We start from the raw sequence: 27327 nt of genomic DNA on the forward strand, positions 1-27327 counted from the left end.
TCTTGAGTGAAGAATAATTGTTCTTTTAGCAATGTCAACAACACTGCAAACACACTTATGTGACACATGCGTAGCTGTGTTTCTCCAGTTTTTGGCTCATCTGTCCTTGTGTGACCTGCCAAGGACTCCAACCTCATCTTCTCACCTCCAGTGACCTTGTGAAATTGTGACTGCCAGAGAAACCACAACTCATGGCATGCAAAACCAGACTGTCTCTACTACTACTACTACTACGACTACTACATCTCATGATCCCTCTTATGCCCTGCTTTATCTCCAGATCAGCATGAATGCATCCCATCATTCTACCTATCTCTCCTTTTCCCTAGCTCCCCTCCAGCTTTTGCCTCTTACGGGCAAGGAATGCATACAAAGTAAGGGTGCATTCACCTCATCTTGCAATCCAGCAGAGAGACAGCTGACTTAGCAGCACTTCCCAGCACAGCCAGGCTGCAGCAATCTAAGCAGCAAGGTAAATTCAGCCTGGTTAGAACTAGCTTGAGCCTTCAGCACTGCTGGACCATTTTTTCCCTCACTTCTCACCCACAATTTACTTTCTGCTTGAACCCCAAGACTATTAAGCAGTACCCAGTGGGCCTGCATGTTAATCAACAACAAGCAATAAATTAGGTACTGTTGATGAGATGGCATTTTTTTACAGAGCAGAGACTGCAGACCCTGTAACATGGTATCATGTCCACTTAGCACAGCATTCACAAATAACATTGAGAAAGGAGAAGAATAGCTAAAACCATGCAGACTTTATCTTTTATGTCAGGTTCACAAGTAACCTAAGCAACACTGATTTGTGTACCAGCTGATGATCTGTTCTGTTAGGTACAAACACTCCAAATCTCCTGCACTGGACTACTCATAACTCAAATGCACAGAGAAATTAAATCGGAGCTGTCCTTATAAAACTGAGCCAGGCTTTGTGCCAGTTGACTCACAAGTAATGTTGGAAAGATTAAAATAACACATAATTGCACCAGCTCTCTAAATCTGACCAGGCTCAGAGGATAAATGTCTTACCTCATTACTTTTAAATGCTCTATCTCAATCTGGTTTAAAACAGAGCAGGGGCTGTGAACTGCCAATCTGCTGTACTGTTAAGGGAACAGAAATACCACTGCAGATTGGGATGTAGGCTCCAGCAAAGAGCTGTGCTTAGTATTTGGCTTCCCTTTACGGTCCCCTGCTCCTCAGCTCACTTGCTTCCAAGGATCATCACTTCCCCCAGTATGACTGTGCGTCAGCACCAATTGAAATGATCCCTTTTCTCAAGAGACAGCATTTAGGTGTCTGAAGTGCAATGTTATTTATACATTACAGACCGTTCTGGCTGCCCAGCTCATGCTGATGGCTCCACCACCACCACTGAGGAGCACCAGCCAAAACAGCGGCTTGCCTATCTGAACCCTGTTCCCAGAGACAAGTCATGCACACTTCATTTGACTTTCAAGTAGGTGGAAGCCCCAGTCTGTGTAAAGAACAGCCAGAGCTAGCTGGAGTCAAATCAGAAAGGGTTTTGCTCCAGCAGGAAGAGAGTTGTTAAGGAGACAGTTTAAAATGGGACAGAAGCCCTGTGAGAAGCCCCAGACAAAAAGTGGAGCATCATTCATCTACATCTCTATTGATTCTAAATTACCAATGACTTATCTGGGACATGTAACAAAGGAGACCTTTGGGGCAATTGTACAAACAATATTAGCAAGCATTTCATGTAAGAGTCAGTCTAAGACACCTCTTTGCAAAATTTCCATTCTAACCTCATGCTCTGCATGGTTTTTCTGACAATTGCTTACCTCTTTTAACTTGTCCAGCTCATTTTGCAGCGTCTGCTTGGATACTTCCACCTCAATGATTTGCTGCCGAAGGACTTCATTTTCATCTTCTGCTTTAACTCGCTTCTCCTCCACACTCTCCAGCTCATGGTGCAGTCTGACAGAAACATCTTTGGCTACCTGGTCAAAAGAGCACAAATGCATGAAGATCATCCACGAGCAGCAACAGCTATGGTATGTCTCCTACAGTAAGAAGTATATCACAGCCCTAGACAGCCAAGAGATTTTTAATTCAATTATGACACTGTTGAAGGAACACTCCAAGCCTTCCAAGTACCAAAATGAATATTCATTTCTAATAAAGGAATCCAGAATGAAAATATATTTGATTACCCATCTCCAGCTCCCTCTCCACATGAAGCAAAGGCAATGTCATGAGCAGCAGGAGGAAACAAGCAGGCACCAAAGCTGCCCATCAAAGTCCCAGCACATCACACAGATAAAGCCAAAGACAAGGAATTGTGCTGTAAAGCTGATGGGCCATCAATCAAAGCAGTGTGTGCAGCAGTCACAGCCACACAAACTTGCTGCTCTAGCAGAATCACAGTTAGGCAAGAGTGATAGGAAAGCACAGAAATACATGCTAGCTTAGGTTTTCTGAGCCCAGCCTAACTAGAATAGATATTTACTCCAAAAATATTTGTAAAGGTGATACATCATACAACACAAAGAATTATGGAATTACAAGAAGTCAGTAATAAAAACACTCAATATCTCTTTCATTGAAATCTAGGCACAAGATTTTTACTGAGTAATGTATCATTGCTATTGTTATAAGGTTATAATTCGGTTTCCATCATAACAGAAAAAATTAGATCTGACATTTTAAAAGGTTTGATGACTTGATATGTTACTCTCATTTCCACTGCTGACAACAAATCATTCTGCTTTCAGAAGGTTTTATGTTTTGCATTTTTAAGAACAATATTCTTAATCATTCTAGTTGCAAGCAGTCCCTCTCTACAGAAAATATTTTAAAAACAGCTACAAGATAGCAATAGTAAGAAAGATAAGTAAAGCTAGATAAACATAATGTCTACACAAAGATTTACTTGGTCTTGATGGAAGCATTTCTGAAAGATACAAAAACTGTTTCAGTATGAAGATAATTTTGACAGGTTTTTGTGTTTGTAGGGAATGAGCATTTTGAATCCCTATCTGCCCTGCAAAAATATTATAACACTATTCCTGTTACAAGTAACTCACTAGACACTAAGAAATGCAACTTAAGACTATTTTTTTTCCCAGTTACTTTGCATAAGCAAGAATTGAAAAGGAAGGAAACAGCATGAACTGGGGAAAGCATATCCGGTTTTGTTTACACAGTATTGCAAAGCTAAGGTTTTCAGTAAAACCAGTAAATCAAGACCCTTTAAATATTTCAAATGCAGAAATGTAACTTGACTGTATTTCTTTCATTTTGAATCCGAACACATGTTTTTCTACTCACTGACACATCTTTTTATGGCAATGAGCTGAATATTTGTTCTCCACCACAGCAGAAGGAAATTGGTTGTGACGTTTGGAGAACTACTGCTTGTTTCATGTGTCACCCTCACTTCCATTGCAGAGAGCCACATCACAGTCTGCTCTCTTTTGCTGTGAATATGAATCTCTCAACCCACCTTTAAATCTTGTTCCAGGCTCCTAATGAGCTCTCCATCCACATGGCCTGTTTGTGCAACTTTCAAGCTTTTCTGTTCAGCTTTCCTGAGACGATATTGCAGAATGCGGCAATTCTTGTTCGCCCGGTCCAGCTCTCGCCGGAGCTCCTGCAGCTGGTAAACATCTTCCTCTAAATAGCTGTCACGCATTTCTTCCATTTCAGCCCGAAGTTCATCCAGCTCATCCTGTGAGAAGTCAAAACAGTGCTCCATCATACCTCTAAATCTCACCCATGGGAGCAAAATAGGAAACATGCTCGCTAGGATACCACATTAATGAAATGGTACAGACTGCAACACGCAGCTCCACAAGCCACAGGAACAGAAGTTTTAACCCAACACTGAGTAATTATGCTGAACTAAATTAATGAATACTTGTCATATTTCCTTCAACTGCTTTGATAATTAAAAACAAACCAGATGCTCATGTCTCCTGAAACTGGTAACCTTCATTTTACCATCTCAAGTTAAAAGTAAAACTGCACATACTTTACCACCATTTAAACTGATTCCTTGCTTTTCTTAGACAACAGTAAACCTACTTAACCAAGCACCTCAACATCTCTGCGTAGTGCACCTTTTTAACAACCAACACCTCCTAAACATGAATTTTTTAGGAAAAAAAAAAGTCCCCTACATGAAAGACTGAAATGCTGCCTATGGAAATGCTGCCTATGGAAATGCTGCCTATGGAAATGCTGTCCCATCTGAGCCTAACACTGTGCACTGGCTAAATGACACGTGGATTGTGTGCAGGAGAAAGTGAGGTTTTGTTGTGTGCACACACATCTCAATAACAGGACCACAGCAACAAAACAAAACCTGTGCCCATGGGAATAACCTGCTTGTTCTTTTCTGGGCATCATGAACTGTCCCAGTTCCATGTTGTACCATGTGTAGCACTTTGCTCTCTAAAGTCAGATTAAAGATTTAGGGCTGAACAGGATAAGCTCTATCATTGCCATAGGTTTAATACCTGCATGACTGAAGCTCCAAAGCTAGAACTGTTGTAAAGGTCTTCCAGGCAGAGGGGTACAAAGTATTAAACTATTGCATGAGAGAACAAAAAAGATCCTACAAACTGAACAAAACTGAGAGGAAAAACATCAAGAAAAATAGGCAGGAAAAGAATATTTGAAATTAACTAATTATTTTTTAATTGGTTTCCCTAAAATTGTATTCAGTAGTATGGAAACCAAATTTTCTGTGGAAAACTTTGCTTAAATAATATTCCAGGAGAACTTGTACTGGGACTAGCTGTGCTGTGACCCCACTTCAGATCTGTAAATCATTCTAGAAATACCAAGGATGGCTGGAGATTATTTCACACTTGAAATTCCAAGGGTGGCCAGAGAATATTTCACACTTGTCTCAGGTGGAGAGGGCACTGCTATGAAGTCAGTACCCTTGACAAATTCCCCCCTGCCCCTGGCTGAACCATCCCTGTCCAGTCCCTGCAAGAACACATCTGCCCATACTCTCCTGGCAGTCCTCTCGACCATTCCCCTTTCCATGGCATAACCAGACTGACATACTAATCTTGCTTCATTGGAGCTTTGACAACAAATGCAGGGCAGATCTTGTCCCTGAGCTCAGTCCTGACCAAAGGAAAGTGAGTTTTTGGGTTCTTTAGCCTTCTCAGTTATATTAGAATTACAGCAATATTCTTACCAAAATCCCATCCACGTATAAAAACTCCAGTATTTACACAGTTATGGTTTAATTTCAATTAGTTGAGCCAGCATAAATTTTGGGTACACACAAGGCTTGTTATTTCCAAAATTACAGCTCTGGGCTCACCAGTGAGGCTTTGCTCCACCAGTACAGCCCGCTCAGGACCCTACACAGTTCTCCCTAAATGCTCTGAAAGGACTGAAAGTACGTTCTCAATATATTCAGATTTCTGCTGCAGGAGCATCCAGTCCCACAGTCTCTCTGGGACAGGGGCAGGATCAGGATATTTGTGTGGATGGATAAACTCAAGGGTTACACTGTCTGGAAAGGAGTAGTGCGAGCACAGTCATTGAGGTTACCCTTGCAGCAATAACATCCTCAGAAGTTCCAAATGCATTAATTAAGCACAAACAGCTGACTTCAACGAAGCAAATGAGCTCTGCAGACCAAACCCAGCAGGACTATTTCAAAACAATTTAGGATCCAGGCTCTATCTACTCCTCCTCAGGACACAGCCAAATACTCTGGCCAGTTTACAGCCGACACACTGGTGAAGTTTTGATAAATGATGTATATTTTTAAAAAGAAAAGCATAGCAAGGCATGCTTGGTTGGATTGGGAACGAGACCTGCTTTTCTTTCCTGTGTACACACTTATCACTACGCTTCACATTTATAGACACTTCCAAGAGGTAAAGTAAAAGTTTACCCAGTGAAGATAAGAGATTCACAAAAAAATGTCAAGGTTTTAGAAACTGCTTAGAGAGTAGTAGTGGCTTTTGAAACTAAGAAAAGGAGTACACTTGTGCATTATCAGCTTATTAGTGAGGTATTTTGGCTAAGGTACTCATACCAAAAGTAGAGTCTTTACCTGTCAGAGCTAACACAGCTCTGTGAAATGAACAGGACCAGAGTTATTTCTTAAGGGTTGTCTGCAGACTCAGGTGCTGAATTTACCTCAACTAGATTTAAGTTCAATTAACTTTTTAATGTCATCTTCAGAATGCTAATGTTAGATTAGTAATTTGGTTGTAAATTAAAATTTTGAAGCACAACTCCACAATAAAGAAAAACAACTGTCATCAACAAATTAATGGGATCTGGTTTATAATCTGCTGTTTACATTTATGAACTAAGCAATGGCTTTCATGTATAAAGTAGCCTTCAATTATAATGTCATTGCTCATCTCTTAAACTTCCTTCTTATCTTTATCAGGTTTTCTTGGTAGTAAATTTGGTTGGTTTCTAAAGACAAATAATAAACAATATTTGATTTCAAAGCATTTATTGCAACCAAATTTGGAAAGTGAACCTCACATAATTTTAAACAACCCAATCCCTGAAACACTCATCCCGTTGAAATGGAATATTTCCAAATGCCATCTGTGGGCATGGGAATTCTCCCAGCCGTAAAAGTCACTCTGTCTCTGTTGGAGACTTCAATCCAATGTCTTTCCTCACAACAAAGAAGTTCCTCAAAGAGTTGCAAGCATTGACATGAGCTATGTTTCAGGACATAGAACTGTCTTTAACTTTCTGGTAAACCAAAGTTTTCTCAATCTCCATTATCAGCACAACTATGACTTTGTAAGGCAGTGTTGTGAGTTTTTATTTTGTTTGTTTGGTTGTATTTCTGTTTTGGTTTTTTTCTTTGTGGTATTTTTTGTTTATTTGGGGATTTTTTGTGTTATGCTTGCCTCTGGTTTTGGTTATAAACAGGTAGTTTGCTTTTCTTTAGTGTAATTTTGCAGATAAATTAAAATTTAAAATACAACTAAGGAAATTGTACTTTAAAATCTCACGCATTTCTCCTCTCTGATATTTTTTGACTGACACTATTTCTTTTCTACAATTAATTTCTTTTCTACTCCCAAAATTTTCACATAGAAATCAAACTGTGTCCTGACTTCTTGTATTTAGAGACACAGCACCCTTTGGATGAGCCTTAAAACAAGGCAACATGAGGCTACAAACAGTTTTGACTGTATTAGGAACAGAAGCCTCACTGCACAGGCTGCATGCAGCATCAGACCATATTCTGCTCTATTGCTGCAGTGCTTGGGGCTTGAACCTATGTAGTCTGTCCAGCCCCCAGAGAGGAAAAGAACCAGATTAAATCAAACATTAAATCTTTTTGAATAGCAACATGAAGTCCTATTTTTATATAATAAATATATAGAGAGGATCATGTCACCTCTGGAAAATCTGGCTCAGATTTTGTATGTCAGTCAGCACATGATTATAGATACTGGGATAACCTTAAACTAAACCATAAAAGTTTAACTTTAGTTACAATAAAGACACAATCTTGTTTTCAATACAGGCCACAAGGCCAGTGACAAGGGTGTCGATGCTTTCATTTCCTAACACTTCATTCTCCTTGGCAAGTACTTGTGGTTCTGCTGTGGACACTGAAACTGTATGGTGAGAGATCCTAAGTCACAACGGTAACAATTGCACCTGGAAAATCAGAATAGCTTTAACTCCTCTTCTAAAGTGATCCATGCACAGACAATGAAGGAAGCTAAGTTAAAGACCCATGGAAGGGGAAATTACAACTGAAACTATGATGGTCCTACTTACTAAACTGGCAAACTACTGCTTTGAAAGAAAACATGTCAATCATTTGTGAAATCAAAGGTAAATGCAACAAAGCCAAAATTCTCAGCGTGGTGGTTTGAAAAAAGGGATGCTCTGGCTGCAAGGCAGATGGAAATAACAGATAAGCCAAACCCTTGAGTTTATTAAAACCTATTGTTCTTACTACTCTTATTATCGTGAGTTAGAATTAAAGCTCTTTCTCCCAGGAAGTATTGAGCTTCATACCGTAGACTTTAATATTGTAAAACTGAAGAAAGAGATCAAAATAAGCACTTAAAAGTAATTAAAACAAACAGGCAAGAAAGCAGCCATCCCTCTTTGTCCATCTACAAATGGAGAGCTGCTCCCTTCCTTAAACAGGGAGGACCTGCTCCAGCACTCCAAAGTGGCAATTGAAATTGGGAGGTTAAGTGCTGGCATCAGAAGCTTCACTTTGCTCTGCATTCCTGAAGGGGATGAAAGCCTCCTCCTGATCCCTTTTAATTTAATGGTAATTATGCTATTGCTTTCAGTAAGAACAGCATGAGGCAGAGAGTCCTGCAAGAAGGAATATTGTTTAGGAAAAGTTAACTGCTTTTCTTTCCCTATGTCACTCTGGTCATCAGAAAAAATGAATGGAGGTGTGTTTTCTAACTGGCAGCTCTTTCCAAATTTGCAGTAGAAATCCAAGATGCACCAGCTCCTGAGCCATTCAGCTTATGGTTTCACTTGTTCCAAATGAGTTCCTAAGGGCCAGCTCTTTGGGGTCTAACAGGAGCTACCCGTTTGAGAGTCACAGGGTGGCTGTATGGACTCAGGGCCACATTCAAACAGCCTCTCTGTCTGCAGGAGTCCCCGAGACTGCAGTGCAAAAGAAACAGAATCAGGATTCCCCGTTTGCCTGTCAGTGTGCCAAGCCAATGTGAACTGGCTGAGAAGGGGAAAGCCTTGTGTGCAGCTTCCATCACTGTGTAGCCCAAACACATACTGATAGGTCATTTTCTGTCTGTACTGTGCAAATTAAACACTTGTCTGTCAGAAGAGAAGCCATTATCTCATTAATACCTTTACTGATGTCATGCTTGTTTATTATTGATTTAATTACAATGAAGTATGATTAAGAACAAATTATAGGAATATGCCTTGTTTATGATTCTTAAAAAAAAAAAAAAAAAGGAGAGAGGGAGAGAGAAAGAGAGAGAAAAGGCCAGGCCATGCAGCTATTACACTGAGTAACCCATACTCATCTGAGTCATTCCCACTGAAATGACCAGGAATACTTGCATAACTTATGGGCTCTGTCCACCCAGCCGGTCTGGTTATGATCTGTAACAAGGTTTGAAAATGAATTTTCCAATCATCTCCACCAACTGCACACTCATTCTGTCCACAGAGCAAGCAAGAAACAGATTCCTTCCAAAATAAAACAGAGATCTACACTCCAAGTGTGCCTCAAATGCCATTACTTGAGTCCTCCAGACAGATTTAAAACATATGCATGATGGGGATGCTTTGTTCAAGGGGCCAGACTAAATGCAGTCCAAAGCAAGACCACTAACCTGCATATAAATACAGAGGAAGGGTCATCTTCACCACTTGCATTTAGGTCAGCCTGCTGATCTACCTTCACTGAGATGAATTACTGCCTAAAATAAAAAAGCTCTTTTCTCAGAGCCACTAAATAGTGGAACACAACCATGAGTCAAAGAAAACTTGGAAATTATTATTAGGGAGAAATTACATGCAAAAAAAACAGCATAAAAGACACATGAATATTGAATTCATTACTCTGTGAATACAGTTATACACACTGGCAAAGTGTTTAGGTTCCAGTGAGTTAAAACACATCTGTATCCAGAAGTGATATATTAAGTTGAAAATACCTGCAAACTACGAAGACAAAAACACACAAAATCAATACATTGTATAGTATTTAAGAAAATGCAAATTAATCAGGAAATTCACTTGTGTATGTAAAAAATATGCTTATTAATTTACCCAATAGTCATATTTATAGATTTTTTTCAGTACCCTTTTCTAAATAGAATGTTATTTAATATAAATTAAATCAAATGAGGGGGGAGTGGGGAGGGGAGGAAGAGTGGCTACAGGGGGTAGCTGCTATTGCACTGGTGAATCCAGAGCTTCTAGAAAATCCTTGATAAATCTAAGATCCATTAACTGTGATTTTACATAATCTCTGTTTTCATGTTTTAAATATCTCAAACTGTCTATATGTAGGAGATGATGCTGCTGCTGCTAAGGAATATACACATCCCCCACGGCATTTCACAGCAGAACTGCAGCAGGGATAAATATGTTCTGAAAGGCTTTGATTGGGAAGAAAGCAACAACCATTATTTTTGCCTCATGCAAAATATGTTAATGAACCCGAAGTCCCTGGGCCCCTGATGTTGTTATTTAGCTCTCAAATCAGACTACTTTACAAGTCATGCACCAATCCAACGTGGTCTGAAGCTTGTGCACAAACCAAGATGTGAACTGAAAAGTCACAGGACCGTGAACACCTGTTGACTCCAGGGCTGGTTTAACTTCGCAGGATCTGAGGGCAGCACCTGGCAGCTTTTCTGCTTCATTCAAGCATTAGCTACAGTATTGTTCCGACACCTATCCTTGACTGGGGCTGATGAAGCTCTTGGAGCACTCAACAATGGCATCATCGACAGCATTTCGAGGCAAACCATTGCCCGGTGCACCACGGAGCTCATCCCCTCCAGGCAGGGAGGGGGCTGCCAGGGACTCAGCTGGAGCTAGCAAGGCACATGGCCTCGCTCTTCTTGCCCCAGATGACATCCTGGTGGGCAGCCGAGCGTCCCCGGCTGAGCCCGGCCAGCTGGGGTTTGTGCCCCGGGCACGGCTGTCTCCTTCCATTCTCCGCGGGGCCGCCGCTCTCCAGGTGGGAAAAGCAGTGCGTCAAGCAGGGATGCGCGATGAGCTTTGTTTTGCTAACCCTGGTAACCCTCACTAAACGGAAAAAAAGCTGGTGCCGTCACTGTGCATCGTTTTTGCTCTGCAAAACCCTTTGACATCCGCAAATCCCTGCAGGTTAATAAAGAAGTGGTGGAATTACTCCCCCTGAGTTCAGCGCGAGGCTGCAACTCGAAGAAATACAGTTTCAAGTGAGTAAAGAAATACAATGTAACCTCATACGACACACATTGTGATTTTAAACAAAAATGAACGTAGTTTAGATGCATCTGAGTGGAATACAGGGCCTGGAGATGTTCCTTAGTCAATTTATACCCAGAATATGTCACAGTTACAAATGAATACAGAAAGCAAAAAAAAAGACAAAGCAAGACAAAAAAGACAGTTATCTAATAAATCCAATATAGTATATTTTCTGTGCTAATCCACACTGCAGCAGCATTTCCAGCATATTGAACTTGTACCAACACAGGCACAAAGAGAAGAAGGGCAGGTAAAGAAGAGCACAGCAAGCACCAGTTTTATTTTAAGGGCTGTAGGAAGTGTCACATCCCGTGTAGGAGGCTGCTTTCACATTAGGGCCATGAAGGGTGCAAAGAGAAAAGGGGCGTGTGTTGTGACTAAAACACCACTGCTGTTTCTGCTAGCACATTTATTTAATTAACACAGTCTAAATTAAAGTTGGGCTGAGGCAAAGGAAAAACATGTCTAATTGCAAAAATTTGGGCCCTCTTCCTTAAGATTCCTCACCGTTCAGAGGGCTCTACACCACAAAGGGCTTTTTCCAAGTTTCCCAAGGACTCACATGGTGAATGACACTTCTCCGTGTGCTGGACACTTTAAAGCAAGCTTGAAAATCAACCATTTGTGTGGGCAGTGTTTTGCTACTACTACCAGGACTGACAAGCAATAACTAAAACTTTATCTACTACCAGCAGTTACCAAGGATCTCCTGGTCCTGCAGAGCCAGGCACCATGACAAAACTTCTCCTTTTAGATATCAACAACTAAGTCTATATTTCAAAATGCTGCTGTAGTATTACAGCCTTCCCCCACAGGTAGCTGAAATAAGGTCATGCAAGGAATACATGAAACTGAAATCAAGGATGAAACTTCACAGAAGTAGTAGAAGAGAGGTTTCTCAATGTAAACACGTCTCCTCGTGCACTTCACCTACAGGCTGAGCTTTGCAGCTAGTTAGCTATGGCTAGAGCCAAATTCTTATCTAGGGTAAAGTCCTGGAAATACATAAGGTGGAAAGTTGATACCAAGTTAAAATCTGGCTCAGGGTATAAGAAGTCTGAGATGTTTGCAGAAACAGCAGCTTGCTCTGCTGCATTCTGGGAGACTTTCTAGTACTTAGTGTGTAGAAACAAAAACAAATGATTGGGTTTGTTTTAGTTTTTTCTTTCTGATAACACTTTAATCTCTAGTAATCTTTAGCACTAAGTCTCTGTGTGTGTATGTGTATCTTCTATAACCTGTTACAGACTCATGAAAGATACTTGAAAGACTTTCCTATGATAAAGATAAAATTCCCTGAAAAAGACTTTATTATGTGCACTTAGGGCTGCACTCCAGCTGCAGGGAGGGATAAGGAGGAGTGAAACCCACAAAATTTGGCTTGTGGCCATGCTCAGGAAATTAACAGTTTCTTCTGGGATTTGTCTAATCATTTGTCTATTTACAGTTGACAGCATCCCTGTTATCCCTTAGCCCCCTCTGGAGAAACACAGCTCACTCCAATGCCAACCAAGAGAACTGCTTTGTAAAAAACACATGGAACAAACCCACAAGTAAGAAATTCAGATAATGATGTGGTTTTAATTTGCAGACTCTTTAGTAGGTTTTCCTAGGAAAGGCGAATGAGGTTTGGGAATTCTCCTGATAATTTTTGCACCACTGGGCTGTTTCCAGCCATTTTGAGAGAGGAGCAGAACTAAGACCTCACACACCAAGGTGTTGTCAAACCAAGGTGGCCAAGAAAAGCAGGCAATGTACTCATTTCCTTCAGAAGAAGAGGCAATGGTGTTAGTTCATGGCTTTCCAGGCACCAGGACATGCCCACCAAAGAAACCAGTCTCTACTATCCTTCCAGACTCAGAAATAATTTTAACATGAAAAAGTCACAATCTGAAACAAAAAAAGTGTAAGGAAACAACTGCTGTAGATGATGAAGAAATCAAGGTGAAAGATCTGAAGACATTGCACAGGGTGAAAAATTTGGAATGAAGCAGAATGAAGTTATTCACCTAAGACTTGCCATTGTCAACTAGATCCCATGATCACAGGGTTCCTCAGGTGGGACACACTAACAGGGGTCTGTCCTAGACAAATCAAACTCACTCTTTTTTCCCCTCAGTTTCTCATAGTTAAAAATAATTTTCAATATAAGGAAAGAGAGCTTGACACACACTTTGTAATGGGTTTAAGTATATAATACTCATATACTTGTTCAAATCCTGTAATGCAAAGAAATGCTCTTGGACTTCATGACTTCTAATGGCAGTGCCAGTTAGCTACTCCTAAAGCAATTCCCATTATCAATTCTGATTTCACTACATTTCCTCCTGCTTCTAGGCTGTCAAATAAAACAGAAGCTTGTGATAAAGCTTCTCTGTGCTGCTCATCTTTTTATAGACTATTACATTTCCCTACCACACTCTAGTTTCCCATCCAATGAGTGCTATAAAAGCTTTGCTACAAGCCAATAATTTTTATTGGTCTGGTTTTGTATTATCCTTTTCGAGATGACCAACAGTGCCCACAGTATTTCAGGTACACTCACTGACCTCTGTAACAGATACAGTTCTATAAAATAATGCCAGATTTTCTTTGTCTCTGTTCAGTTCCCACTGTAATATAACAATGTTTGCAGATTTTCATTTTTCCCTCTCTCATGATGCTCTCAAGTTAACACTTAAACAGAAAAGTGCATACTTATTCCCTCCAAGTATTTAAGATTTTGACTATTAATATTTATTTACCATCCTCTGCTTTCATTTTTCACATGTTCCTCAGGTGTTAACTTTATGATTAAGTTCTGTCTGATCTTGCCAGACTTGACTTAAGCTAGAAAAACTTAATGTCATCTGAAAATTTTGCTGTATCATTGCTCGTTCCTTTTTCCAGTTCACTAAGCAGCACCAGACCTGGCAAAGAACCTTGCAGCACCCCTGCTGCTACCCTTTTGCTATGCTGAATATTGTTTCATGCACCTTAGCCAAAATCCCTTAACGAGCCTAGCCTGTATCTTTATCACTCTTGTTTCCCAAGGTTACACACAAAACTGCAGTTCTTGTTCGAGTAAGAATCCTAGATTTACATGGATTTCCATGGTTATTTTGCTTGACAACAGCCAGTTCCAAATATCAGGGAACAAAGATTGTTTTCACCAGAGGCAGAGTCAAACAGTGGCTGTGGTTACAGGATTATCTCAGTTTATCTTATTTATAGATCTTTATGGATGTAGCTTCTTTGCTCTGCCAAAAGATCAGATTGTAAGTACAAGTCCAACTAAAGGTTCCCACAGGTCAACCCAGCTCAGAGCTCGCCTGAATTTAGCTTTCCTGTTTCTCCGAGGATGTATTCATACCGATATACTTTTCTACCTGTACGAGGATGCAATAACACTTATTTCTTGCTGCTCTTGTTATTCTGTTAGTACTTCACAGCGAGTGGCTCCACTTTCCAGTGATAAAGTAACACAATAATCAGAGCACATAATGCTGTCATCCTTTCTACATCAAATGAGGGAACCTGCTCCTTCGGCTTTTCCTAAAGGGTGATACTGAGGAGAACAGTTCCTGGAAAGCAAAGTTCTGCTAACCAGTAGCGTGTTTGCGGTGCTTTAGAAAGAATCGGGGTTTGCTGAGCGACCACCACGTCAACCAAACGCAACATTGCCACGGTACATGTTGCATCGGACTGACGTTCATCCAGCGCCCACAAATCGGGCTTTGCAGGGAGCCGCGATCATACGCTGAAGTCCCTAAACTGTCCTTAAGCCGCGCATCGGTCCCGCTTCGTGGGGCGGGGGAGGAGGGGGCCGAGGCGCCCGGCTGGTGCTCCCTGCCCCTATTTCTCTCCTGCGGGTAAAATTTGGCATTTGGTCCAGCGGGGGCGGGGGTCCCACGGGAGGTGACTCCCGGCAGCGGGAATATTCTTCCCCCCCGTTCCAAGCGCGCTCCCCGCATTCCCGGGCAGGAGGGGGCCGCGTTCCTCCCGCTGCCGCCTCCCGCCCTTCCCTTCCCCGCCGAGGCCGGGCTCCGCGGGCGATGCTCACCTTGAGGTACTCGTTCTCCGAGCGCAGCTCCTCCACCTCCCGCTGCAGCTCCTCGGGGGCTGCCGGCGGCGGCTCCCCGCGGCTCGGGGCTCTCCCCCCGCCCGTGGCCGCGGGCAGCGCATCCCCGCGGGAGCCGAGGGCCGGCGGAGCTCCGCGCCCGGGGCCGGGGCCGGTGCGGGGCTGCTCGGCGGCGGGATGAGCGGCAGGATGAGCGGCGGGATGAGCGGCGGGCGCCTCCCGCTCCCGGTCGCTGGAGCCGGTGCCGGACTCGGCGTCGCTGCTGGCGGCCGGGGCCAGGCGCTGCTCGTCGGAGAGCGGCTCGGAGGGGCAGTCGGAGAGGTCGGAGCTGCTGTCCGTGTGGCCGACGCGGGCCAGCGCCGCCGCCGCATGGCCGCTGCCCGCCGCCGCTCCCCGCTTCGCCTTCCTGCCCTTGCCGGGCGGCGGGGCCGCCTCCCCGCCGGGCTGCCGCCCCGCTCCCCGGCCGCCGGGCCCCGGCTCCGGCCCGCGGGCTGCCCGCTTGGCGCAGGGGGCGGCCTTGGCGCCCGCCCTGCCGGCGGCGGTGACGGCGGCGGCGGCCGCTGCCTTGCCCCCCGGGGCGGCGGGGCGGCGGGAGAGGCGGCCCGGCGCCGCCAGGAGCCCCGCGGAGGGCTGGTGGACGCCCGGGTGCGGCGACGAGGGCGCCCGGGCGGGGAGGCCGGGGGACTTGGGGGGCGCGGGCGGAGGCTTGGCGGCGGCGCGGGCGTGCAGGTCCTTGAGGAAGGGTCTGGCGGGCGACGGGGCGCGGTGCAGCCGCTTCTTCTCGGCGTGCGGGTGGTGGTGGCCGGGCGAAGGCGGCGGCGGCCGCAGCGCGTCGCCGGGCCCCGGGCCGGGGCCGTTCAGCGCCTCCATGGCGCGGGCCGGGGGCGGCGGGGCGGCCGCGGGGGCGCCCGGCGGCGGCAGGAGCGGCGGTCCCCGCGGGGCGCGGCGACAGGACGGGCAGCCTCCTCCAGCCTCCCCGCTCGCTCTCTCATCACTTCTGTTTCGCCCAGCCACAGCCCTCACACTTTTCTTTCTCGATCCCCCTCTTCCTGCCCCCCCCACCCCCACCTTCTCCTCCTCCTCCTCGCCGCTCTCTCCCGAGCACTGATTTGTTTCAATAAATCGAGCCCAAATCCCCCGGTGGCAGCCGTCTCCTCCTCCTCCTCCTTCTTCTCCTCCTTCTTTTTCCCCTCCCGCTCCCCTCTCCGCCTGGCTCAGCTTGATGCTGCTCAAGTTGTGATGCAGCCCAAAAAACCGATCCTTTTCCCCCTCAATCCGCGGCAAAGGCGTGTTTCCCCGGCCGCCTTCGCCTCCGCTCGCAAGCCCCCCGCTCAGCCCACCGGCGCCGCTAACCCATCACTGCCCCGGCTCCAGCCGCCGCCTCCGCCCGGCTCCTGAAATAGCCCCGCGGCTGCCGGGGCCGCTCCGGCTCGGCGCTGCCCGCCCGTGCGCAGGATCCGCCCCCTCTGTCAACCAGCCAGGCAGCTCTCCTCCGCCCGGCAAAGTACTTTCCTCGCACGCTTTATGATAGGGACGCCTCTGCCAGCCTCTTCCTATCAGAAAGCCTCGTTTAGGGAGAAATTTCGATTTCCCCGTCATGAGCGTTTCCCGTTTTGGTTGTTTTGGTTTTTTATCCCCCAAGCTAAGACTTCATGGAAACGGTCTCTCCAGGGACTGGCAGCAGCAAAACAACAGCCACCGCATTATCTCCCTGCTCAAGGCAGATAGAGGTTCACCTAGAGGCAGAGCCGAGTATCCGAGGATATCAGCAAGTTCCTGGCTCCGGCTGAGCTACAAAAGGCACGGACCCGTCCTTTTGGAGCACGGGGATATGAAATTGCAGCCCTTACATTTGCAAAGCACCCGGAGAGCAAATGAAAGGGAGGAGAGGCTCGGGCGTGGGAAAGAGGCACAGCCCTAATGGGGAGAGCAGAGCAGCCCCAGCCGGGATGTTTCCGATTCTTCCCCTGGGACACAGCGGACCTTGGAGTAGCCGCGGTGGCTGCCTTATCTGTCAGACGAAAGTAAATGCGTGCTTAGATTCTGAAGTCCTTGGGAGGCGCGGATCATCCACGTCTGGATGTCAGGGACTGGCCGGAGGACAGTCCCGGACGTTTTGGGGGGCATGGGAGGGTGGGCAGCACCTGCGGCGCTCCAGGACCCCGCTCCGCTCATCTGGCTCAAGGCATTGCCCCTAAAGGCAAAAGCCCAAGGTCTGCCCAAGGAGCCTGAGGGCAGCGGGCACCTCGGCCAAGGCGAGACCGGGCAGCTGCTTCTGGCAGTGCCAGGCCGGGCCGGGGCCAGGCCACGTTGCCCGGGGAAGAGACAGGACCGCTCGGGCATCCCCGGGTCCTTTCTCCCGGTAAACGAGGGGAACGCTGATTTATCCTGCGGAATAGCGCTGCGCATGAGCATGCAACAGGTAGTCCTTATTTTGTAAAGGCTGTAGAGGTGGAAAAAAAAATAAAAATCATTCAAATCAGAGCTGCATTTACAGGTCTCCAGGAATGGGGAGCAGCTCCACGACAGCGCCCCGGGCAGCCGGCGTGGGCAGCGCCAGCCGGGAGAGCAGTGAAGGGCGGGATGCCGGCGGGGCAGGGGGCGAGGGCGGCTCCAGCCCCGGGAAAGAGCCGGGGCTTGGAGCGGCGGCGGAGGGGGAGGAGGAGGCCAGGTCCTCTCGACAGGGCGCTGTGGTCCTTCCGCGAGTGGGCAGGCGATGAAGGCGCTGCTCCGGGGCACCCAGCGGTGATGGCATGCTGTGTTGGGTGGTTTTTTAATCTCTTGAAAATTCCACTTCTGTTAGTGCTCTTTATTTTCCACCCGCTGGCCTTGCTGCCAGATGGCAGCGTGTTCCCGCATCCAAATATTCCTTCCAGGTCACACGGCAAAGCACCTATTGTGGCAAAGATGGCACTGGCCGGTATGTCCAGCTACTACAGCTACCGGCAGGGCTTCGAGGGGCCAAGCCCTTTAAAAAATACAGAAAACACTTCGAGGAGGGTCAAACACAACAAACCCACTCGCAGGTGTAAGTCCCCTTATTCTCCTCGGTGTAAAACATTAGTAATTTACTTGTTTGGGTGAGACAATCAGTTCATAGAAGCATACGAAGTGGCTCAGTTGATCTAGAAAAATGGCTTATAAAATACAAACTACTGTTACATTTTAATGACATTGCTTTTCTATCAGGCCATCACATATTATCAGTGTTCTCTACAGAGCTGTTGTGCTCCTAGTTGTTGGGGTTTTTAAAAATTATTATTTTAATTTTTTTGTCAGTACACTGTTGAGCAGTTCAAGGACTTCTTTATTGGCATATGTAAGAGAGTGAAAGAAAGTGAAAGAGATGGCAAGTGCTATATTTCATGAGGAATAGTAATTATTATGGAAACACTAAATACTATAGATGTTGCCCCACATGGGAGATATCAGAACGATTGTTTTGCACTACTATGTCATCCTTCTCACTTGGTTTTGGCTATAAATTCCAAGAATAGATGGGAATTCCAGCTTCACCCACTAGATTTGCAAAGTGTTTATGCCTGTGATGAAAGGGGAACTGCTCTGTGATAATTTATGAGTGCCCTGTTTTGACTTTGCCCCATGAACAGAATGGTTCAATTCAGAAGGAAAATGAAAGGAAAAGTATGGCTCAAGATAAGCCACTTTTCTACAAACAATAGCTGAGGGACACTGCCAGGCTTCTTTGCACTGGAGGGGAAAAGAATTAGGGATGTGAAAAAAGGAGCACATTCACAAAAGGCTGGGAATTGTCTGGGAGAATTAATCTGAGACACTTAAGTGCCTGACAGAGTCCAGTTTCCTGTGGTTACCTTGTAAATTTTACATTGCAAATACAAGAATAAATATATCCTTTTTCTATCTTACTTATCTTTTTCTCCCTCACTAAGTACTTTGTTTCAAGTGCTAAATGTTAAAATTGTTTTTTGTATTGCTGTGCATCACCGACCACAAGCTCCTGCAGGCAAAGAGGACTAAAACTCACCCTGATTTCTGAGGAGGCGCCCTTGACAAACAGAGACTGAGAGTAATGAAAAGCCCATGACAAGGCAGGGTGACCTCAGATCAGAAAGGAGACTGGGGAGCAGATACCTCTGTAAACTCTGTGTATCTTTGCATTCTGTGCTCCTTCTTTGCATTGAAAGATACAGTAATGTTCACTGTCCCGGGCAGCACCAGTGCAACCAGACACCTTAATAAAGTGATTTATTGGCATTAATGCTCAAACAAAGCCGGGCTGTGCCCCTGAAAAGGTGCTGCAGCAGTACACGTTAGAGGGAGACGCCTGATCAGCCACACCAAGATCCCTTTTTGCTGTGCTGGCAGTGTAAGGCATTTAATAACAACGAAATGCAGCCCCTCTAGTCCTCCCTGGGCATGTGCCTGGCTGGGGGCAGATGGCAGATTTGTGTGGTATGAGGCCAGCTGTAGGATTTTGGCTGTGTTCCTCTGTCCTCTGCTGTCGTGCAATGCCTATTGGAGACCCCTAGGAGAATGGTGTGAATGAGGATAAGACCCTAATATGAAAGCTAAGTACATACCACAGAAATCTCCACTGGGCTAGGCAAATGCCTAGTAAGAATTACTGGTATTATATTACTTATTTATTTATATCAAAACATTTTTTTCCCCTTTACTTAAAACTCATTATTGGGTCTTATAGGAAAACACAGTCACAGACTACCATGAACCCCTAATTCTCCTCTCTCTTTCTTTTTATTTGCTTGTAATGTCCAATTGTATTCTCTTATTGTAAATTAGTCATGCACTCCCTCCTGGTGGAATGGCTGCTTATATGCTTGTGTAGCTCTTAACATAATAGGACATCTGGGTGTTGGTTGAATAATACAAATAATCAGACACAACACTTTTACAACATGTTTATTTTGGCAATGCTGATATCCTTTGTCTGATTAATGCTGACATTTGATAACTGAGCTGTATTTGCACAAATAATTATGAAAAGTGGATGCTAAGCCTGACTACTTAGATTAGCTATCACACATCTTACAAAGCATAAGACAGTTTTTGGCAGTGCAAGACTGCCTAAATTCTTTTCTTGGGCTGAGGCATGAGAGAGTTTACAATTACTTAGAGAAGATGTGAAGAGGCTCAATCTAAATGTAAATTTGCCCCTCAGCCAGCCCAGCTTACAGTAGCCTAAGTCTAAGCTGTTATTTTCTCCTATTTCAAATCCCTATTTGAGATCTTCTTCAATGACACCACAAGAGCAGCCAACTTCTAATGGCCAGGCTCAGAGTTATGAGGGAGCACTGGTGTTTACAGAGCTAAATCAAAATAGTAAATGAAGACACAAATGCATCCATACAGGCCATATGTATGGATAACCCAGCATAAATCCAGTTGAGTCTGTTATTATTCTCCCTTTATATGTTGCAGATCATGAGCTGTAATTTCTTTGTGGCCACATTGTGCTCTGTGATTATACCATCCCAGAGGAATCCTAATCAGGGCCAGCAGGTGTTACAGTGACATGTTAACAACAGCAATGAGACATGAGACATAGCTTCAACAGAAAAGTGCATGACATTTTCAAGTTCACAAATTCACAAATCCTTTTTTTTTCTTTTTTTCTTTTTTTTTTTTTTTTGCAAGCTCTCCCTCAACTGCTCTTTCTCCCTGAGGGGATTGATTCAAAGCCCCAAAGACCTTTTTTAAAAGATTTATTCCTGCTCCCAGGAGTTACATCTAGACTGTCTAGCTCTTTATTTGTACAAAACCTGATTATTAGAGGTCTCAGTTCTTCACTGGAGCTTCTGTCCTACAGTAATGACATTACTAATTGCCATAACTCAATCAGGGAATGGAAATAATTGCATGACCAGCTCCTGTAAGGGACTTTAGCAGTAGAAGAAGAGCATGAGATGTTAGGCACATTCATCCAAAACCGTGATCCTTCAAAACCCATTCAGCCAACATCACACTCTACTAACTCCCTTGGTATACTTCATTTTAGCCATAAAACTCCATGGATGACCAGAGATTTTTCCTTGTCCATGCTTGTCCATTCAGAGCCAGCAGTGGAGCCCCTGGGCATTGTTCAGTTATCACCAATGCTTTCTAAAGGGATTTTTGGGGTCCACACCAACCACAGAGGCAATCAGCTTGGAGGAGAGAGCAGCCGCACCTCACCTCTTGCAGAGGTGGCCATGTGTCAGGGCAGCAAGTGAGAAGTCTGACTTTGAAGCTTCCTCAGACTGCAGGGATTAAGGACCAGACCCTTAAACACCAAGGGGCTGACGGGGCTCACTGGCTGCTGTCAGTGATTCCTGCTGTTGCTGAGCTTTTGTGAGTGCATGTGAGAAACCTCCTGGGATGAGGCTGGGAAGCGAACATGGCTCTTGCACCCTTGCTGGGAGGAGCTTGTGGCTCCCTCTGCAAGCAGCAGGTGGTTCCCATAGGTGAAGCCTCTTCCCAAACATGGAGCTACCTCCTGTCCCAGTTCCTCCAGCCCTGGGTTAGTCAGTGTTGCCCAGGCTGAAATCTACAACCCTGTTACATGTGGGTGTTCCCAAGTGTGCACTGCTCCTCCTTCAGTATCCAAGGAAATGTCAAAGAGACAGAATGTAAAGTCCTTTATGTTCAGCACCACAAAGGCAGAGTTTTTCCAGTCTGGTGCCCGCTTGAGAGTCACAAAAGTTCATGCTGAGGACTGACTTGGTCTGTTACCCATGGTACCATCTCTGCAGAGTACAGCCAACTGTCATTTCCAGTGGGAAAATAACCTCCAAAATTATATATCATGCTATTGTACCAAGGAGTATACACCCTGCTGTTAGAGTTATTGCCTCTTTTAGAACTAAACAAAGAAATTGTGGTTTCCAATATTAATAAATTTGTACTTTTTCTCCTTACAAACTACCTGTGATGTCAATAAACACCCACATGCACACTTAAAGATTTATCATCTGCTTCCCATTGTGGGCACAAGTACTTGGGATCTGCTATTGTCTGTAGCACACCACTGTGTGCCACTCATTTTCCAGCTCCCTAACTTCCAAAGGATCACTTGTGTTTGATGAGATGCAATATTTGGGAGAGACCAAATAAGTCAAGAATCATTGAGAATCAAAGGCTGTCTCTAATCATAGACACCAGAAGAGGAACAGCTCATTTTGGGTCTTCCTCCATAGACAGGGTGCAGCTGGCACAGAAAGGTAGCATAAATTTATCAGGTGCTCAATGAGAAAAAAGAAAGATGGGTCATATACTTGTTACTTACTGAAGATGGATGCTTTTCACAGTTTCTGGCTGTTGAAATTGATATGCATTACTGGATGCATTGTTTGTAAGATGCAGTCTGATAGAATCTCAACGCCAGAAATATTTCACAGAATTATGAGACATTTTAAAAGCCAAGGAGCCAGACTAATAAGATGCCTGTTGGTTGGCACTATGATTAGTTTGGATATCCTGCAAGAAAAGTGTCACCTTACACTGGGCAAAACATCAGTTTTAGAATATTACAAATTATCCATTTCTAATGGTACAGTTGGCTGAAGAAAGTTACAGAAAATATAATTCTGCACCCACACATACCTCTGATAAGTAACCAATACCCCAATATAGCAAACATTCAGTAGGATCAACTTCCTAGATATATCTGTGCCAAATATAGCAATTAGAGCCAGTATTTTTCCACAGTGCTTCATTCCCACTGTATTATTTCCTACCCTTAGCAGCTCTTCAACAATTTTTTTCTGACCATGACTAAGGAGGCTCTTCCCAGAAGAAAACAACCCCCAAATTTTTATTCATTCACACTTAAATTTGTCTTAAGATGCATGGGCAGACATGCTGTATTTTTTGTTTTACCCTTTTTTAGTAATTTCTATAAATCTACCTCCATTTTATCCCAAACATTTAGGACCTCCAGCTTTAGTTCCAGGTCCTTTCAAAGCTTTAGCCATTTTGATTTAAGATTGTTTTTTGAGACAGCTGTTCCTTAGTTTTTTTCCTGCCTCTGAAAATCCCAAACAATTACTTCTTACAAATATTCTGACTGTGATGGTTTAGGAGTTCCTTTGTCCTCAGTGCACCTGCTGTTCTGCTAGGTTTCAGAAAAGCTGATTGCCAAAGTCTGCTTCACAATTCCTGTGTTTCCACAAGGAATTTCCTCTCCAACGCTCCCATCCAAATCTGGGGCATGTCATTGCTTTCCCACATGACACACAAGCTCAGTTTCGCAGCACCTTTGGTGCAAGCACAGAGTTAGCTCCTGCAGTTTAGACTAGCAGAGAAGGCTCTACAATGAGTTGAGGAATCAGGGCTTTGTAAGGAACATGCAAACAGTGTTTAAGGACCAAAATTAAAGGCTCGGAAGAAGCAGAGCCAATGAGCAGGAATGCATTATTCTGACACAAAGAGAAGTATTAGCAAGTAAGACTGATTTCCATGCACTGGAGGAATGTTTGGAAGATGGACCACCGATTGTGGGAAACGTGGAAGAATACAATACCTACAACCTCAGCACAATATAACTCACCAAGAATGGTATTAGGGGTATTATCAGGGTTCAATGTTCTTTTAGTGTGTAAGTCATTGACTATAATTTTTTAATTTAATTTCTAGCACCTCCTATTCAGAAGTCAAAGAAGCAACTTTGCTTACTTTCTTGTCTTGTAAGGTATTACAGTTTGTTTCTTATCGGTAGCAGAATGGAGAATGGCGTTTCCCTTCACCAGAAGTAACAGAAAGTTCAACAATAAAAATGTTCACTAAAGCATGGAATTAATATTCACAGAAAAATATTTTTAGATCAGCAGACACCTGTCGCACATCAAAGAGGTGTCCTTAGCACTGAATTATTAGAATTTCAAAAGAGGCTAAAAACTTTGCCATGTATCTTTAAAACACTTTAGGAGTTTTCTTTTTTGAGGCTAGATGAAAGCAGTGCTTTATATAATTTAGTATTATAAATGATGGTGTTTTATAAAGAATAAGATACAACCTGATAACTAATTGATTTACTGTAATTCAGGTTGTAGAGTTGAGCCCTGAATGGAGTTGAAGTTTCTTGACAGGGCAGGAAAAACAAGGAAGAAAAAAAGTTTTCTAGTTATGTTGTAAAAAAGCTTAGAATCTGTACTCCAGTTTCTGAGGGAAGAAATATCTCTTTGTCACCTTCTTACCTGGCAATGGAATTACAGCTCTGCTAATCTTTATTTAAAATTGTGAGCTGACAGCATGGTGCTAGCACTGACCAGCCTTGTGATGTTAAATGTATTTAAATGCCTCACCTATGTAATAATTAGTCCAATAGTCATATGAAGATCTTTTTATATTAAAGAAAAGATAACCCAAAGCCTCAGTTTATTGGATATGTGTCTTGGTCTGGGAGTGATTACAAGTTCACACTGCTGTCCTTACACTGCTGCTGCAACTTCGTAAATTAATTTTATCCTGACCCTTGTTCAGAACAGGCACTTGTTGGAGGGATGCCACAGCAGTGGGTGTCTCAGGAGTGTTCTCACATCTGAGCCCAGCCCCTCAGCCTGTGCTGAGAGGAGATGGGACCTGGGTTTGGTTTTCCACCCTTTCTCCCATCTGTGCTGCTGTGGGCTTGGCTGTCTGTCCCAAGGGCTCGTGCCTTCCATCCCCAGGGAGGGGCTGGAGCTGCGTGGTTTGGAGTGTGGGCTGGAGCCCTGCACGTGCTGCCTCTGCTGCTCGTTTCCCTGGAGAAAGCTAAATCCACTGACTATGGCAGCACAGCTTGTGACTGCTTGGGTAAGACTAGATTAAGCCCAGAGGAAAAAAAAAGAGTAGGAAGATATGCCTTCCAAAAGGGGATGTCAGCACAGAAGTGAAATCACAAACCAGCTGCCGCTCTGTGTGAGTGCGGAAGATGATTCAGCATTGGATGCAGCATAGCCATTAATTAAAAGTAATAAAATGAAGCCATTCCATAATAAATCTAAGAGTCTTCTAAACACCAAGAGCTTATGAAGTGCACAATAAACCCCTTAGTTAAAAATTTTCTGAAGAGTTTTGATAAAATCTGACTTCAGAGGTTCTTGACAGTTCATCTTGCAGTGAGGTAACAATTTGCTGCAATGTGGAAAGTATGAAGGGATAACTGGAAAAAATGCAAAACTGTTAATGATTGAACTTGACAAGGAATATCACAATACAATTGGCATTTTCACCCTGTTTATTAGCAATTTAGAAAAGAAAGGGCACATCTTAATTCACCAAATTTGCTCATAGCAAAACACTATTCCGGTGGCTCAAGACTGTGACAGACTCTAGGAAAACCTTAATTAAATTACATAATAGAAAATTTTATGGTCAACTAAATTTAGACCCATGCAAGACTGGGAATTAGACATGAGCAAATAATTCTTTCTAAAATGCATTCAGCATATATAGCTTTTGTATGTGTTTGAGAAATGCTGAAGACATTTATGTGAATATGATAGAGGTTTCCAAAAATTTAGAATTCACTGAATTGAGTGACGTGAAAAAGAAATGTACATTAGAGTTGAAAATGTGACAGTTGAACACAGAATGGGGATGAGCTTTTCTTCACCAGTTTTGTTTATAAGAGAGAACTCTGCAGGATTTTTTAAATACAAGCGAAACCACGTATTCTGCATCATAGCTTATCAGCAATAAGAAAAACTAAGCTAACAAATATAAAATAAAGTTTAGAATAACAATAGGAGTAAATACAGAATGGAGGAGAAAAATTGTATTTTGAAGGAAAATGATAGAAGGTCAGTAGAGAAGCTCAGAGAGTTTGTAGATCCAAAATGATCAGTTGATTATCACAGGAACATATTTAATGTTTTCTCTTTATTGGGACAGTCAAGAAATATTTCAGTAGTTAAAGACATAACTTTTGTTTGCTTGGAAAAGGATTTACTCTGCGGGTTGAAAGTAAGAAATGTGTTGGCCAAAATTATCTGAAGCCCCAGCCAGCGGGCATTGTAGCTGTGTGTGCTGAGAACAACTCAGAGATGAGAACTAGATTAACCTTTCATCATTTTATGAAGATCTGTGCTGAGCCTGTTTTGGCACACCTTACAGACAACTAGCATCAGATTGTAAGTTACATTGCACACACAGAATTCTGCAAATTTATCATCATCACAAAGCAAAGTGGAAAATTTGGGGGGAAGGAGACAAAATATGTATGAGGAGAAAAAGAAAAGCAAGGCTACAGATAAAATTACCTTCCTACCATAATAAAATGCCCCTAGGTCTAGGGGCATTTTATTATGGTAGGAAGGTAATTTTATATATACTTCCTGTTACAGTATATTTGGAAAACTACCCCAGTGCAGCCTGACAATGACTTGTACCTCCCTCTCTTTCACTTGCCACACACCCTTTCCTAGTGAATGAAGAATATGGAATATGGGGAGGGGAAGGGACTGGTGGAGGCTCCATGAGACACCGTGGCTGTGCACAACACCTGCTGGCTGTGCCTCCCTCCAACAGATCCACCACACACACACAGAGCTTCCTTGCACGAGGATGTCCCTCAGTTTTCTGTGTTCAGTTGTGCAGAAGCCTTTCGCCCCTCCAAAGGGGAGCAGCTTTGCTCTGAGGAGTCTCAGCATAACGTGGCAATTCATGAGGAACACAGCAGTGCAATTCCATTTCAACAACAATGAGTTTATGTTTGTGCCACCTCTCATTTTTAATTCATGAATACATTAATTTTGTATCATTTGCATCATAACTAGAGCCTTTCCGGCAAAGGAACACTAAGGATTCATTATTTTTGTCTTTTTTCCCTGATATTCTGCTTTGCTCTTAGTCACCTGCTCTATGTGAATCAATATTACTTTTTCCAAAAAACAGGCATGTGGGATTTATTCAGGCAAAGTGCTGGTATTAAAACTGGGACAATTCCCTTTAGCAATAAACAGTGAACAATAATGTAAAACATTATGGCATGACAGCCATCACCTGCATGAAGAATACACACCTGACTCATCCTTTTTGCTGTCTGTCAACAACAATTCATTTTGATGTGGCAGTGCCTCTATAAGCCACACAACAGGTTGCCTTCTCATTTCTTTTGGACTTTTGTACTAAAAATCTGTTTTCTCCACATTCCAGAGATGTTTATCTGTTTTCATAAAATCCCTTCACTGAAGGCCAAGAAGGATTTATAATACCTATTAAACTGGCAATTGTTGCTGATTATTTTTAAGTTTATCACATTTTGTAACTTTAAAGCTCTCTTTAGTTGCTTGAATTTTTGGGTCAGTACACCATCCTTTTTCCATTCAAGACAGGAGTTCACTATTTCAGGAGGCAAA

At 43.7% G+C, this 27327-nt stretch overlaps 1 protein-coding gene across 6 annotated transcripts in view; it reads right to left on the reverse strand.

Annotated features, from left to right (window-relative positions):
• Positions 1 to 16046, reverse strand: part of MTCL1 (microtubule crosslinking factor 1) — a 101848-nt gene extending 85802 nt beyond the window's left edge. For all 6 annotated transcript variants that reach the window (XM_064433869.1, XM_064433855.1, XM_064433846.1 and 3 more), the window contains exons 1-3: positions 14996 to 16046; positions 3470 to 3694; positions 1806 to 1964 (exon numbers count right to left, since the gene is read on the reverse strand). In XM_064433869.1, the coding sequence (XP_064289939.1) occupies positions 1806 to 1964; positions 3470 to 3694; positions 14996 to 15883 (1272 nt within the window). In that variant the 5' untranslated portion in view covers positions 15884 to 16046. The remainder of the gene's footprint in view (positions 1 to 1805; positions 1965 to 3469; positions 3695 to 14995) is intronic.
• Positions 16047 to 27327: the final 11281 nt, after the last annotated feature.

This window comes from Passer domesticus, chromosome 1, assembly GCF_036417665.1.
Source record: "Passer domesticus isolate bPasDom1 chromosome 1, bPasDom1.hap1, whole genome shotgun sequence".
Classification (NCBI taxonomy): Eukaryota; Metazoa; Chordata; class Aves; order Passeriformes; family Passeridae; genus Passer; species Passer domesticus.